We start from the raw sequence: 17,733 nt of genomic DNA on the forward strand, positions 1-17,733 counted from the left end.
ACTGCACCCTCTGTGGTAGTATGTGGGATTAGTGGAGTGGTATTCAAATACATGTCTTGCAAGTATGTAGGGAAGGTGCCATTATACATGATACATGGTGCTCTGTGGGGGTGAATCCCCGAACAATTTCAACGTATTGAATGCGCTCTGCCAGTGTCTTCAGTGTGCATCCACAATCACAGGAGGTTTGGTGAACACAGTTCTGAAATTGAAACTTGTGGTAGGATTTACTCTGGTGAACATGTTTTTTTTATTGTGGAATTTGATTTGAAAACTGTTCTTAGTCCACGTTTTTACACTATAGTCATGTTTTCAGAAGCCTCATATATGGGAAATAATCATTATACCATCTGATTTTTCAGTCATTTTTGTTAAGTGATTGGGATTTGTTGGTTATCATTTAATGTTCTGTAATTCCATTTGGGAAAATGTAATCAGTCAGCAAAATATTGAATTAAATCTATGGATACCTTTCATTAAAACAGCAACTAATTTGGTCTCCTGTCATTGGTCACACTGTGAGAGGAGATCCTCTGTTTTTTAGTGCCCGCTATCAGTCTGTTTGTTCCTGATAACAAGAACGGATCTCTGTTCCCGAAACATTGCAACTGTTTTGTCTTGGGAAGCCTGCTGTGTTCATCTGCGCTGTCATTATTGAATTATCATTGTTTAATTTCATTGCTGGGTTTGCACGTGAGTCACTGTATTGTCAGTGTGTTGCCAAGATTATCTATTTTTAGTGTCATCATTGGGTTCCTCTATCTGTTGCTGTGTTTTCCAAGGTGGTTGTTTGTACATACTGTTTTTGTTGCAAATGTATCACTGTGTTTGTCTGTGCAGTGATATTGTTTTATTTCATTCCACAGAATTCTCTGTGCTGCCTTTACTATTAAAATTTGACCTTGAATGATTTTGACTTATTTTCTGTGTTTGGCTTTTTATATTCAATATTCATCTTTGTCCGTCTGTACTTCTGTTTTTCTCTAACATACAGTGCAAACTAGCAAAGGTGACTGTCCAAAATAATGATTTAAAACAGTTGTTTTTGTAGCCTTAGTTTTTTTAAAAATAATATATATATTTTAGTTTTTACTTAAATTTACTTATTTGTTACACAAGTACATTTTATGAACATTCATTCTTAAAAGTTTCACAAAATACAGTAGTACCTTTTGTCTACTTCTTTTGGGTTAACTGGGAACAACTAAAAGGAACAAATACATTTTTTAAAAAAAGTTGCCCTGCATAGTAATTCAAAAGATAAAACATACTTTTTAACATTTTTAAACTACTTTAAATAAAACCTATTCAGTGAGTTAGTCCTATTGCCTAGTCATGTGTGTATAGTATGTATGGAGAGTTTTTTTGCTGATACTGTATGGGATGTTACATTGAGTACCGCTGCATGTGAGGGGACTTGTGTTTCTAACTCATTTTGTTCAAAATATAAATTATTTTTGTAGGTACGTAGAGTTATACATTCATTTTTTTCCACAAAATCTCTAGTTAACCCAGATTTCCACCATCACGGATCGGCTCCGGTCACAGTTGATTGGATTTGAAGGTTTTACTGTAATACTGACATTTTTATTTTATTAATTTTTACTTTATCTGATTAGAAAGACATTTGTGAATTAGGACCGTGTTTTGTGCTATTTCAATGCCAATTAACTAAGAAAACAAATGGTTTCAGTGTGTAAAAAAAAGACTTGCCTGAATCTTCATTTGAGTTTGTTTATGCATCCTTTTGAACGACCGAAATTCGCCGCAATATTAAAGAGTCTACTGGCAGGTTGCGACAAAACCTGCGTAGTTGCTTATGTACAAAAACCTGAGATGTGGTGGAAGAAAACCTCTCTCTTTGGATGCACATGTTGTATCTGTTTTAAACTACGGTAGATTGGATTCATAACTTGATGGGGAAATGTGTTTCAGCTGTTAATCCCATGAGCATGCAGAACTTGGTAACGCTGGCTGCGATGACGGGCGGTAATGGTGCCAACCTGCAAGTCTCGCCTACTGGTTAGTACTGCATGCAGTCTCGTGATGTATGGCAGGGGTGGTCAACCTGTAAGTACAGAAGGCCAGTTACAAAAATTATAAAATCCAGGAGGCAATTGGGTATCTTGAATAGTATTTTTGTATAAAAATCTAAAATACACCCCCACCCCTCCTTTTCCCCCGATTTTATATCATTTTGGTTTGATAGAATATATTTCAAGCAACTGAGCATATGTCATATGTAGCAATTGAAAGGTAAAATGTACAATATAAATTTGGAAAAACTGTGTAAAATTGTTTGATTTCAATAAATTTAGTAGTTGAGTACTGATTTCCTGTTAAATGTGGTAGGTCACTGCCTAGGCCAGGATAGACCGAAAATGGCACTCGGGCCACCTGTTGGCTGATACTTATGTTTTCCATTTGGTGATATTTTGGGAAGATGAAAACTTCCCATTGATTTATTGTTTTAAAGGATTTTGTGTGCATGTTGCTGCTGTAGGTTAATGTTCAAGTTGGCTGCTGATTTTTGTGCATGATTTATTTGAATTTTATTTCAATGGCTTTTCTTACATGTTTTGATCAATTTTCCTGAAATTAACTTCTCTAAGTTATTAAGGTATTTTTGGTATGCAAAAATGAACATTTTAAATCATAGCCAGATATTTTGCATAGTGATGGAGAAAATCATTGATAAAGATTAATACATCAATAGTTACTCTATAATTGTTTTTAACATAAGAATCAATTTGTCATTTTTTGGAGGAAATTTTTTTTCTTTTGGTTGGCATCACTTGCCATTTTATTACAAAATATATTGGGAATGATTGAAGGAATGTTATGATATACCTACTTAAAAAGACAAGCAATTTATATTTTTTTGAAAGATTTTTTAAATGTATTACATCACATATCTGAGTAGTCAAGAATGAAAGCAATATAAACAAATGGTATGAAAAATATGCACAAGTATGCCTTACTCAAATTTGCAGATGCACATTTCCCTAGAACCAATTTCTTTAAATTGTACTTGCTAGGTTATGAATGAAATTTCAGATTATTTTTATTATAGTACCGGTTTTCTTTTAGGTGGCAGAAAGTGAAATCGTGTGTTCCAGAAATTGCTGGATAAAAATATTTATATTAATAAGCTTTTTTAATAAAAAGGTCTGTATCAGAATTTAAGAATGAGTCATTTTTATCTGTCAATTTACTAATTACATAATATTTTTATGATTTGTATAGTATATACATTGACTTAATAAAATAAGGTAAATGTATCAGTAGTCGTCATGTTAAGAACAGTTTTAGAAAAAAAAATTGTGTACTTAACTTGTTAGGTGTACGTATTGCTGCTTCCTGCATGTTTGTGTTTAACCTCAAACTTTACTTTGCAATTCTATCAAACACTTTGCAACAAAGACAAATTATTTTTAGTTTATTTTTATTTTTTGAAAAAAATAGTGTGATTTTGAGCCAGTACTAGGCATGCCAATTTGGCATTTCCCAGTTCTCTTCAGTGTCGTCATTGTGTGATTTTTTTCGGCTGCCTTAGTTCGCAATCATGGATACACAATGATATTGTTGTACTATTTAGGTTTTAAACTTTATTTGTAATGATATTTTAAACTTAAAAATGGCATTTCATAAAGAATTTTTAGTAATATGGAGAAAAAAAATTTACATTCAATATTGATTTTACTTACTGCAGTCACGCACAACAAATAAAAATAAGCATAGCTACAGTAAATAAAGCTGAAGAAAGTTTACTTTATACAAACTTATGCATACTATCATTGGAAAATATAAACACAGCAGAATTTAAGTAGTGTGTTCATAACAAATGTAAACTAAGTACCATCAATAGTAAAAAGTAAATATGCCTATTGTACCTATACGCTATACACCATCTTGCTTAGGAAAGTAAGCACACTACAAAACATCAATGCATATTACTTTCACTATTGTAATTGATGGTCATTAATTATTGCAAAAAGCTCATGTATCTCTAAGGTTACTAAACACACATATATATTATATATATTTATTTATTTGTGACATATAAAATGACTACAGAAAAGTCTAGATAACAATAATTTATTCAAACAAAACAAATAGTTGCTCGTACAACATTGTATCATTTTTGCCTCTTTTTTTTTTTACCTCAACAGTAAAGAGGTAAAATAATTATAATTATTTAGGGTAACATTATAGCAAAGCACAGGTGATTTTAGATGAGTACTGTACTCAAGAAAAGGCATTTTAAGCACATCCACATGTGCACTGAGAATGTACCTTTTCCAGGCTTCTTGCTGCACCGTTACTGATGAAGGTAGAGTTACTGACCTTGTGTAGTTAGAGAGCTTTATATTAATTTAGTTATAAAAGTCCTGGAAGTTGCTTTGAGTGGGCGAATGACACTACAGTATACTGAGAGATACACAAGGGAGAAACATTAATAAAAAAAGGAAGTAGAAAATGGATCGGATTTGAAGGAAAAAAAAAACGAAAATGTTTGCTTAAAGCTTACCCTTTTTAATTGTTAGTTAAGGTTTTCATTATTTTCTTTTGATAGTTTCAAGAATTACCAAATTACACAGAGCAAAGTTACTGGGGTCCAGGCCGTCAAAACTCATGGATTACAAGTGTATATGAAATTTAAATTTAACATTTTCTTTGACCAAATAAGACATGTTATAATCAATTTTTCACAAAAAAAATAACATAACTCATTTAACTAGGAAGTTGAAACGTTTGTTAGCACAACCAGTGTGGGACAATATATAATTTAGGTAACTATTTTAGGTTTAACAATTTCTGATATCGTTGACTGTTCACTGGCAGTGACTAGAAGTGAGGAGAAGAGGTGGCGGCTCAAAGGTTAGCCGGCTGGAGAGACACGTAGCATTCATGTCCAAGTGCGAGGGAAGCATATAAATTTTGTGGAATTTGGTGATGGACTTGAGCCGGAGAAAAGGCCGGACTCTTGTACCATCTCTTGGACCCCACTGGAACCAAATGAAAAGGAGGTCCAGTGGTCAAGAATATAAATTAAGGTGACAAGCAACAGGAATCGAGAAATCAGGGCAAAAGTTAAGTAGAGAGCCAACTATAGGCAAAAAGGCGTAGAATTTCCCACTTACCATTCTGGGAGTGAAAATCACTCCCTCTGAAGACGCACAAGCGCTCGCGGTAGCCATGCGCGAGTCATACTGCAAGATTACCTAGTAATCCGAACTAAAGCGACTAGCAAATTTAGAAAAATAAATAAACTAGGAATCACTCCCGGACTCCCTGGGATCACATCCCTTGGGCTAGTCACTGCGAGACTGCTTAACGAAAGAGGTCGCGGGTGATGAGCACCGGAACAACCATGGTGACGACAGGACGACTCAATCAATCCATAGGACTGCATGTAGTTAAAACTTGTGCTAGGGGCCTGGAGGCCTTGGAAGTGGGGGAACTGGCCTCTGATTGTCTGGGAGAAGTGGTCGAGAGATCGCTCTTCTGACCAAAAGAAAAAAAATAACAAAGGTGGCCTAACTTAAGGGCCATCGTAGGTAACTTCGCGCTCCTAGAGCAGCGCGCTCTGTCGGGGCACAGGCGAAACAGACTCGGGGTTAGTTCACTAAAGTCCCACAAGAGGCTGGATCGCGCTCTGTTGAGCTAAAAGGGAACTAGAGAGAGGTGTGGTGGCGGCTGGTAGAGGTCTCGATACAACACCAAACTGAAGTAAAGTAGTTGGCTTCTTCGCCACGAGATGGCGAAGGCAGGCCTTTCAATGGCCAGTGAAATGTCCTTGATCCTGGCTCGCCGTAAGGCGGGGTATAGGACCTCAGTAAGTGTGCTCACTGAGGTTCCTGGAAATGATTGGGGAGGAATCTGCTAGTGTATAAAAAAAAACATTATTTAAGTATGATAATATGTAGTAAAAACAACTTTAAACAAAATGTTAAATGTAACAGTGCTCATCATGTGTGAACACCTGCAATATGAGGTTTTTTACAATGTATTAAGTTGGCAATATATGGAGCTCCTTTACTTTTATTTGCATTTGAAGTTACTATTTACAGTTATGATTTTACAAGTGTGAGCGGGCTCCCTCAGAGAAGGGCTTTTTGATTCAGCCAACAAATTTATCTCCTATTCCCACATCACGTCATGTATCAAAAAGTTGTAAAGATTGTTCACACCTAGTATGTGGCTACAGTGTCTGCATTTTTCTTTCCTGTCCTACAATTGATTACCTGGACACCCCTGTGTACCGCAGTGTGTATAACTGGCGGTACGTAATGCAAATAAAGAAGCATGGAATTTCTTATTTCATGTGATTGTAGCTGTGCTGTTAAAGTTGAATAGATGCCCTCATTAAATATTTTAATCACTTAAAAATGAATTGTGCTACATGAATACAAAGTTTCCTGAGAAAATCACCTCAAAATTTTAAGTATTTTTTTAGATTTTAGGAAATTTTAAAACTATGAAGACAACATGAAATAAACATTTCTTAACAAAATTTCTTGCAGGATTTACAGTGAAATAAATCAGTGTAGGGAGAAAGAAAAGTTCATCTTTATAATCCGAGATTCTTTGATCTGTGTTTTTACATAAAACGTTCCTGTTTACCCTAAATAGTAAGGAAGCCTTGAGCATTGGTTGGTTACTTTGAGCCAGCTTACGCACTACCCAATTATGAATTCAATATTTGGTGATCAACTTACTCAAATACAATCATGTTTACTAATTAAAACACTACTCACTCACTCACCCCAGCAGTAATCTAAAGATGCTACTATTCACACTTCTCCCTTGTCAGTCTTAAATTGATAATTTAAGGCTAGATAAACTGTTTAAGTACTAAATTGTTAAAAAATAGACCATTGTGCTAAATATCTCATTTTAAAAAAAAGTAACGCACCTAATTCACAAATAAAAATATGATCCTACAAAATCTCTAATAAGCGAGTGAGTTTTAGTTGTCCTGTGCAATTCACACCAACTGAGTTAGAATACTAGTTTAATAACCCATTATATTACGTTAAAAAGTAACCATTTTGTGGAAATTTATTTTACATAAGTCTTATTGACAACAAAGCAAAGCATAACCATCATTTTATCGAAATTGTTTTCACAGAACTATGCCTTACTAATGTCAAAGCAATGCATAAGAACAATTATACTCTAAATTAAAACAGTTTGCAAAGTATCACACACAGGCCTTAATGAATGAGGACATAAGTCTAAATTGATTTTAGGTAAGCAGTGCATAGTGCATTTTGGGTAAACACACTTAACTCAAACAATTTACAAATATCAAATTAGACCTCGTGCAACAGTTATTAAAAGTAGAAATTTATCTTCAACATGGGTACCTATTATGAAATTTAGAGTACTGGTAATGAAGTAGTGCAGGTTGGGGATGAATTTTGCTTTACTTCTTTGTATTGAGCTTAGCCAGTGCAAACAGTCTGTGCGGTGAACATACAACCCTTAAAGTGGTGACAGTACTTAAGTGTCAACACCATAGCCAGGCAGTCCTATTAATTAATACGGTACCAACGTTCCATCAGATCAAACATACTAGTGGCATACTGCACTACCTGTCTCTGCTGCTCCTAGTCTAGCTGGTAAAGCTTGGCTCTCCTGTTGCCCTGACGAGTGTCTGTACTAAGATGTGACACGGTTTGACCAGTGGCATGCTTGGAAAAGCTGCTTTGTCAGGTTGAAAGAGCATTGTGCATTGGGCTGTTCCTATACCCGATACTGGTATTGGATATTGGCTGATGTTCAGCTCTCTGCCAATTACAAGTAATCAGCACAGGTATTGTGGCACAGATTTGTTTTTCAAATACTTGCTTTGGTTGTTTGGGACCATAGGATCCTCTTTGCTGCAGATCATGTCAATAAATAAGTAAACAGGAGGCTGTTTTTTTTAATAAATTAATACTGTACAATGTTTCAATGAGCTTGTTTTTATTTTATTTACTTTATGTTTAATAATATCTTAATCACCAGCAAAGTTTTACAGAAATTTTTTCAAACACTTTTTTTTATAAAATGTGGCCAACAATTTTAAATGTTGGTTGTAGTATCGGATATCAGTGGAAGTGTGTACGTATTTGTAAAGGTATCGGAACAGCCTTAGTTGTACGGCTTCTGTCCAGTAAAAATGCAACTTTTGTGACAGATGGTTAATTATTGCTGTCAACAAGGGCGCTCATGCCCGGCGGAAAGGGTGTGCCATCGGTGGTTTATAAACTTAATAATTATAAATGTCTTGGAAATTAAAGAAGTTAAGGAAGGCATGTTGGGTTGTAATAAACCCTAAGTCAGAAATCACCAGAGGTCAACCACCGAGACATACTTAAATTTAAATTCTATACAGGCTGAACAGTAATTCCTATATAGAGTGGGTCGTTGTCAATACCAGGTAATAAATAAGAGAAAAACAAACGTTTTGTGTCACCTTTATTACTGATAGCATTTTTTATTTGGCTTTGTATAAAAGACATAGAAAATTTTTTTAGATTGATCGATTCAACAAACAAATGGGAAAATGTTGGCCACTTTACAAAACTGGAATTATGAATTTATTACACTATTGAATTCAAATTATAAAGCTACCATGAACTTTGAATATTTTGGCTATTGATATGTCATACAGTTAATGTTTAGTTGTCACATGTTTAAGGGTTTGTAGGTCTGAAATTAGTTTTTCTAGTGCTGGAATTGACTTATTAAGAAAGCAAACTGGAGCAGTTTTTGACTTATCTGCCGTGCGCCCGCCGTGAAAATGTAGTCATTCGCGAATGCCGAAATAACGTGCTTCACTGGCAGTTACTGAAGCATGCGAGCTCCTGGGAGCAGGAACTTTCTGGAAAGATTGGAGCTGAAATACAGGGCCCAAAGTAGTCAACTAGGCCCCCAAACTGCAGCAAAATTGAGCAGTGAATAAAAATTAAAGTAGACTCTTTAGTAGAACGAGTACACGATCAAGGACATTCTGAAAATTTATAGGGGAGGTGAAATTCAGGTTGTAGAGTACCACTAACTGCTTGATAGTGGGGAGGGATATCTTGAAGCTACATCCTCACAGAAATGAGGGAAGTAAGATCCAAAAACAAAATAATAAGCACAGGCGAAGAGACAAAAGTAGAACTAAACCACTACATTATCACATGAAACGTGGAAGGAGATTTTGGGAATAAAATTCCCAAATTTACATAATTACATTCCGTATTTAAGGTTGCTATATCATGCTTGATGTAAAGATGCACAGAAGTTGAGAGTCTCGAGTGGAAAACCAATACAGCTGTAGTAAGGTTGGTCAAGTACTGAGCATAATTAATGTCCCCCCTAGGGGATGAAAGGATGGCAAGGGGGTTGGGGGTTGGGGTGGAATAAAGGTAACTACGGAGCCATCCCAGGAGGGGGCGCTCGGATTGGCAAAAAGGAGAGACTGGAGAGGGGAGTTCAATAGGATGGCCTAGAGGCAAAAAAGGGGTGGTACTGAGAGGAGGAAGGCCTCAGTGGCGCTGCCTGGGGGCGCACAGAGAAACTTCAGAGTGCTTTAATTTAGTTCATGAACCATCCGACAGGTTTCTCACAGGGAAAAGCGATGTGTGCTGGCATGTGGAATGGAAGGGGGAGGGAGAGTGCTGTGGACAAAATGGCGGGTAACACTTGGGAGTGGATAGAGGACAGGGAAGTCGTGCCGACGTCGTGGTGAGAAAAGAATAGGCGGGCGAGGAAGAGGAGAATATGCCAGACGATGCTGGGAACCGTGCTTACGATGCTGGATGCATGGTGCCGTGCATGTCTGGAGCAATGGGTATGGGGGCCCAGATGTAATAAAAGACGCAGCACCTGTGTCTGGCGCTTGATGGTGCCGTGCATGTCTGGAGCAATGGGTATGGAGGCCCAGATGTAATGAAAGACGCAGCACCTGTGTCTGGCGCTTGAAGTCGTACATAATGGCAGGCGAGGAAAATCCAACATGTTGCTAATGTGGCGCTACCGGCCGGGTATCACAGTGGCACTAGCCGCGGGCAGACTGCCTAATACTTAAATAATAAGGGCCCCATCGGTTTAAAAAAAATAATTATTTGGCAACCTCTGAACACTGATTTTTGTGTACGAATAAACAAAAACATGAGATGGTGCTGAAAAACCACTAATTTGCAGCATGGGGGGGGGGGGCTGTGCCTCCCCCCCTCCCTCAGCTCTCTAGGAAAGGATAAAAATATAGTGTAGTCAGATAAAGGAAAAAAATAGTGTAGTCAGATGTTTTTCGTTCAAGAGTATGAGTACCGTGGCCTAGTATTTTACCGAAATATTTTTGATTTCACTTGCAGTAAGTAGTAAATTCTTTTCCATTTTACTGTACTATAAAGTTTGACATAAATTTTAACTAAATTGATTTAACATTTAAAATTTGATAAATTTTGAATCTGGGATGAGTTATTGCTGGTTTTATTTTGTTAGTTTCGTCATGAGTACAAAAAAGACAAGAATTTTAATTGATACCTTAAATATGTAGGAATAGGAAAACTAAAAAAGTTCTGTTTTACATTTTTTTTATGCTGTATGTGTTATATTTACTACCTGAAAAATGGCAATAAATAGCACAACAGAGGACAAGTACAAGGTACTGACATAATGACCGCTTGACAGGGGACACAAAAGGCCACTCTGGTTAAAGTTAAGTGTTGGATTGTTGGTGGAACATTGCCTTGGGCGCCAACTGCTGGTAGGCAGTGTGAAAGACATGTCTCATGCTTTACCTATGCCTTAACCACACAAGAACCAAGGCAATTATGTGGAATAGTACGCACTGTCGGATGGTATTTCTTTACTGACTTTACACGAAAAATCCATAAGGATATATTTATTAAATAAGCGGTCTCCAATGATGGGGGACCAATTTGGCAGTACTTCCACGAGGGTAATAAATATATTTAATGTATTTGAAGTCTGTTGCAGTTATATCAGTGAACAAAAATTTAATGAAGGCCTGACGTCACACAAAATACGTCAGCTGACTTGAGCCGCCCACCTTTGAGTGACTAACGGTAACCGCTGTTCCAACCCTTATCTCCCTCCCTCCCCCACCGCTTTTTCTAACACTGGAGCCTGCCTGTTTACATATTCAAATTATGCACTCCCTTTACAGCTGCCAGTTGGCATATTCGCCACGGTTAACATGTGACTGATAATTAATACTATTGCTTACGCTAGTCCCTTACATAACTCTTATTATAGTTTTTAATAATAAATAGTTTTTAATACATACCACTCTTATACTTCATCAGACCTTAATTTCAAACACAACACATTACAAAGCTGACATATGGGCAGATGGGCAGCAGTCTCTGCTCTAAGGAGGCCCATGTTAGTATTTAAGTGAAATTTCTGTTGTGTGCAGAATATTTGTAGCTATTAGGTCTTCATGAATTTGAAATTGCCCAAGGACAATGAACATATATAGATAATGGCTAATAGACTAAGGACACATTGGACCACATTTTAATTAATGTTTTAAGCAAAATACAATAATTTAACAACCCCATGTGTATTTACGGTAGATTATTTTCATATATTTTCCTTGGTGGAGATACAATAATTTCTGTTGCACAATCAGCATAGCATTTTGTGTACCAGCAAGTAAACTGAGTATTTTCAATTTGCCTCTGCTAGCTGAAGTGCATGCCACTGCTAAATAAATGTTATTCTACACAGGTTTTGTTTGCTTACATAAATTCTACAGTAGTTTTAAAGTAGATTTTCAAATTTGTTCAGTAGGCTAGATATGATGTATAAAATTTAGTGGTAGGTCAAATACAAATTTTCTCAAATCTGAATCTCGAATTGGTAGCCTAGAGAGTACATCGAATACACCCCTGGAACCCGAATCTAGGTGTTAAGGGTAAAAAATATAGTATGATAAATTAATTATATTAACTATGGCATTGAAACATTCTACCATTTAAAAGATGTAATTTTATTGTAATTTATTGTAATTTTATTTATATGATTACATGTTAAAAGTATGATATTGAGAACAGTCTTGAGGAACGGAAAAAGGATAGGTAAGAAGAAAAAAATTGACCCAGTAAAACTTCAGAGATTATCAGTGTCAAATGTTTTAATTTACTTTTATTTCCCTTAATATTTTTTTTTGAGTCTCTTCCCTCTTAAATCAAATCCTTTAAATGCTAAGGATTTGATGGTATTAGAGGATTAGATTGGCCCATTCCTGATAATATCATAATATGAACATACAAGACCTTGCAGCCTATTGGGAAACAGTGGAAGGCAGGGAGTGTGGATCACTGACAACAGCTTGATGAAACTATGCATAGTTGTGCATTTCTTTCCTACACGCCTAATATTTAGGGAAATCACACAACATGGACATTAGGCTAGATTGAATAGCTGATTATGGTTAAACTGAAACCTGTTATGCTGTGGTTGTGGCATTTACTCTTTTATGACATGTTTTATGTTCCTGTTAAGACTTGGTTTAGTTTTGGCAAAAATAAAGTACTAGATAGTGAAATTTTTAAATTTTATAATTTTTATGATGTCATCCAATCAATATTTTTTGTACAGCCATTATCAACTAGTTTTATATAGTTTCAATACTTTCAGCATTTCTTACATATTTGAGGCACAATACTCTTAAAATTGTATAAACTTTAATATCCCAGAATGGAATTGCTGCTGTAAATATCACTAGCTTTCACTCAGATTTTGGAAGAATTTACTCACCTTTACTTGTTGTGAATTTTGAATGTCTTATTTAATACCCAGTAGCCACCAATTTATTTAGAATTATATGTCTCGGGTTCAACTTAAATATAATAAATCAGAAAATCTACGATTTTTCATTGGAAACCTATGAAAATTAACGTTAGCAGTGCTTTGCATATGTGTTTATTTATTTAATATGTTGTGGAAGAAATCCAAACATGTTAATGGAGAACATGTTGTGTCTAAATGCATACAGAAATAGTTGGGCCTCTACTCTCTTCTCTTGATATAATATAATGTTTCACATCGCATATAGAGCCCTCAGAGAGAGTGAGTCATAAACCTCTGTTATGGAATGTAATTTAGTTTCTTTTTCATTTACAACCATGCAAGTGAAATTTTTTCCTTCAACTAATTTTTTTTTAAGACTTTTAAGTATGTTGAGGTCTTTAAAATGCTTATGCATATCCATAATTGAAATTAGCTATTTTTTTAAACCTCTTCAACTTATTTAGAAAAATGTGCGTGTAATTTGTATGTATTTTTCCATGTTATAGACAAAAGTTATTTTGGCAATCTTGGCTAAGAAGTAAAAACATAAATGCTGAAAGTTTATGAAATAGAATCATTTTTACTGGCAAAATAAATGCAGGAGATTCGGTGTAAACATTAGCAACTTAAGTGAGAGGAAATATTATTCATACTGTCTGGTTAATAAATAATAATTTGTTGAAACGGCTTGAAAGTTGAATTTGTACAAGTTTTATTGTGTTTTTTTGTGGTCGTAATTGAAAAATCAGAAAAGTACTTTAGAATGTAATATTGTTTATATTTAGTAGATACTTTTTATAATTTTGTTATTATATTAGTTTTTACTGTAGTCTGATGGCTTGTTTAGGTAGGTAGGTATTCAATTATATAAAGTGATATTGTCTCACGTTAGAGGTAGGTTTTAAACTTTAGGGAAACCCATTCATCTGTTCTTGTCTCCGGTTCTATGCAAGTATTGTGGTTTACCTATAAACAGAATGTACCATATCAGGTACGGTAAATTTGTGAAGTTTGTAGTGGAGATTGTGGAAAGTTGGTAATGTGTGGCAGTGATGTGAATGTGAGAATGTGAGGTCAACATCTTCAATACCAATGCTATATTGTCTTAATGTAATGTTGTTTTTGCTGTTTGTAGGATCCAGTGCATCTGGCTTAAGTAGCCCAGGTTGGTCAACAATTATTTTTTGCCACTATCAGTTAGTTTTGCACACTACTTTTTAACCTCCTCTTAATTAGTTTTGTTTGGAGTTTTGGTTTTTACAGTTTTGCTTGCTTTTAGCATGGGGCTACTGTACTAATCATACTGTTTACACACGTACATACTCATGCACGTATAGATATTTACAGCCACTCAGTCATGTTTCTTCCTTTGCCTGACATCCGTACAAGGATTAAACTTTGTTGCGATTTGGGTGAGACAAGTAGGTAATTGATTTAGCATTATGTAGATAAATTTTTCAGAGTTGTTAATTATGAAGCCAATTAAATTTAGCAATAATATCAATTCAAACATATTCCTTCTTAATGAAAGAAAAGATATCTAAAGAACAAATGTTGAACCAGGCAAATTCTTTAATCCTAGGTGAGCGAGGGAGTGAGTTTATGGGTAAGGTGTGTAAAATAATTGCATAATTAATATCCTGCATGAGGAAAATTATAGCTCTACATCAACATCAAAACTGCTACTCATTGTTTGTGTAAAAATATTTTTTTGTTTTGTATATAATATGAAATTTAACTGGCATTTTGAAAGTTCTAAATCCAAACTACCTGTCAAAAAATATTATACATTTTTAAAATATTCACTTTGCTCTTCCAAATTTTTTTTAGCTTCATACTTCCACATGTAATAAAAATAATCAACTAATTGTTTTGATATAATCAGTAATTAATATTTTAATGATTGTGGAATTGCTCTGGATATTCATACAAGGGTTTTCTGAAAAGTTTCTGATCTATATAAAAAGTGTTCAATTTAATATTTATTTTCAAACATAGTCTCCTTCTCCCAGCAATGCTCCTGTCCAAATAGTATTTGGTGTCTTTCTCTGCAAAATAGTTGTTTACGCAGTTGTTGGCCTCCTCATTCGACTAAAATCTCTGCCCTCTGAGTGCAACTTTTAGCCTAGGGAACAAAAAAATATTCACTTGGGGCTATATCTGTTGAGTAAGGAGGGTGGTCAAGCAGTTCAAACTGCAATTCGTAAATTTTCGTCATGGCAACTGTTGAGGTGTGAGATGGTCTATTTTCTTGGTGGAACAAATTTTTTTCTGACCTCTGCCATTTTTCTGCATTTGGTACCTTCAGCTGGTCAAGTAATGATGTGTAGTATGCTCCTGAAATGGTTATTTTCTTTTCAAGATAATCAATTGATACAACTCTGTGACCATCCCAGAAAACAGTCATCAATTTTCTGGCTGAAGGAAGAGTTTTTTTTTGGAGCTGATTACGTATGTGCAGTAGTCCACTGTTTTGACTACAGAAGTGTAATGGTGAATCCAAGTTTCATCTACAGTTATAAATCTGCGCCAAAACTCTTAATGTATTGCACCTCAAATTTGGCAATAGAATGTTGGAAATGTTCATTTGAACACTGTTTTTGGTCTGAATTGAGAAAACATGGTACCCAAAGCATGGGCAGCTTTCTCATGTCTAAATCTTGAGTCAGTATGTGACAAACACGTTCTTTGGACATGTTCATAATCTCTGATATTGCTTTAACCTTAATTCAACGGTTGTCTCTATGGTGAGAGCAACGTTATCGTAGTGTTTCAGTTCTTGGTTATCCGAAACGTTCGTCACCTGAGCTCGTGTGGCTACATTTAAATTCAGCTGCTAAAATTTTGGTGGTGGTAAATGATGGTGCAGAGTTCTGTACACAGCATCCAAATCATTTTTGCTTTAGTGTATTGCCTTTCAAAAACAAATATTTAATACAGCTCGATACTCAGTTTTTTTGCATTTTCTCAAAAACATGCTCATAGACTCATGAAAATGATTGTTAAAAAACAACTGTGTGTCCAAAATGGTTGAAATTTTAAGAGAATACATTCCTAAGCACGTGCAAACACGTTCCCTAATTTTTGTTGATGAGTGCTGCCATTTTCATGTTCAGGTTGTGAACCTTTCAGACCACCCCCAAATTTGTATGATACTTATGGTTAGTATTCAACATTTAAAAATAACTAACTTCAAATGTGTTTTTATTGATTCCTTTCAATACGAATGTTACATTATACAGGGTGTATCAAAATTCATGTTAAAACGCTTGAGGGTAGAAAGCTCTTATTATTTGCAACCATTTTTGCCAATAAACATGTTGCCGGAAACGCGTAGTTAAGCCCCTGCAGCCCCAGAAAGAGTCAGCGTAGGCAACCCGTTGGGCTTTGTGCGAGACAGGTGATGCTGTGGTGAATTACGTGTTTACGATGCTGGGCAGCGCTCGAGAGGACTGTACGATGTCGAATGCTGACCCCCGCCCCTTTTTACTTCCGTTGGTGGCGCCCTCACCTCTTTTCTTCCGTTCGTGCCGTGCCATAGCACTGCGCAGCGTGACATCGCAGTGTCGCAGTGTGTTTTTATATCACTGGTGGTCTGTCGTTGACTGTTCTGTCGTACAAGCAAACTCGTCGTGTCATTTCTTTCGCTGTGGTTCTGAAAAGGGCGACGTTTTAGTGGAGCTCAATGGAGTACATGTTTAGTGAGTACACGGACATGCTACTTGTTTACGGGGAAGCTAGACAAAATGGACAAGCCGCCCGTCGTCTGTACGAAGAAAAATATCCGGGTCGTAGGATTCCAGCTCACACCATGTTTGCAAGACTTACTCAGCGAATGCATGATACTGGTACATGTGCCGTTACAAGACCAAATACTGGTGCTCCACGCAGGGTTCGTACTCCCAGTTTTAAAGAAGATGTACTTCAGAGATTTGAGGAGAGTCTGGATACAAGCACAAGGGCAGAAGGTTCCAATATGGACACTGACAAAATGGCTGTTTGTCGAGTTCTTCATGAGCAACTCTTGTACCCGTACCACCTTCAAAAAGTGCAACACATGGGTCCGGCGGACTATCCTCTTCGCATGACCTTTTCTCGTTGGTACATTGGAAGAGTATTGAGGAACCCCGAGTTAGTGGTTTTATTCAGCGATGAAGCTAAGTTCACTCAAGACGCTATTCTCAATTCGCACAACAGTCATGTTTGGAATGATGTCAATCCGCATGCAACGTGTGTTACAGCTCGCCAGGAACATTTTTCAGTTAATGTGTGGGCCGGTATTGTTGACGGCGTACTCATCGGGCCTTTTTTTCTTCTGCCACAACTTACGGGCGCCAGATACCTCCACTTCCTTCAGAACGAACTACCAGGTCTTCTTGAAGAGGTTCCATTGCATGTCCGACGTGTGATGTGGTACCAACATGACGGGGCACCATCTCATTTTTCCCTGCAAGTGGGAGAGTATTTAAACCAAACATTTCCAAACCGATGGATTGGACGAGCGGGCCCTGTCGCATCGCCGCCAAGGTCACCGGACCTAACCCCGTTAGATTTCTTTCTGTGGGGTTACGTAAAAGGGCTTATCTACGCTACGCCAGTAGAAACGGTAGAAGAGCTTACACAGCGAATCATTGAATCATTCGAAATCATAAGGTCGACTCCACACATGCTCCAGCGTATCCGTGAAAACATGATTCGCCGTTGCCACCTCTGTGTCGCTCAAGGTGGGCGTGTTTTTGAGCCGTTGCTTTAGGCTGTCACGTTGTTAAAACGCATGCAACAATTTCAATGTTGTGAAACAAAGCCGAAGCTGTGATTGATTTCAGAGTGAAATAAAAATCTGTGCCACGATTAAAAAGGTTATTTCTCTACTCGAACGCCGGCACATTCACAACATAACACTCTACAATGGGTTGCCTACGCTGACTC

General features: G+C 36.5%; 1 protein-coding gene across 46 annotated transcripts in view; it reads left to right on the forward strand.

The window, feature by feature from the left end:
* The window catches only part of LOC134531020 (CUGBP Elav-like family member 1), a 1,002,129-nt gene that overhangs the window by 900,593 nt on the left and 83,803 nt on the right, over positions 1–17,733 (forward strand). For 26 of the 46 annotated variants that reach the window (XM_063366470.1, XM_063366467.1, XM_063366474.1 and 23 more), the window contains one exon: positions 1,936–2,022. In XM_063366470.1, coding sequence (XP_063222540.1) covers positions 1,936–2,022 — 87 coding nt within the window. Of the gene's footprint in view, positions 1–1,935; positions 2,023–13,939; positions 13,970–17,733 lie in introns of all 46 variants that reach the window. The other 20 variants (XM_063366464.1, XM_063366463.1, XM_063366465.1 and 17 more) reach the window with 1 other exon arrangement.

Source organism: Bacillus rossius, chromosome 3, assembly GCF_032445375.1.
Source record: "Bacillus rossius redtenbacheri isolate Brsri chromosome 3, Brsri_v3, whole genome shotgun sequence".
Classification (NCBI taxonomy): Eukaryota; Metazoa; Arthropoda; class Insecta; order Phasmatodea; family Bacillidae; genus Bacillus; species Bacillus rossius.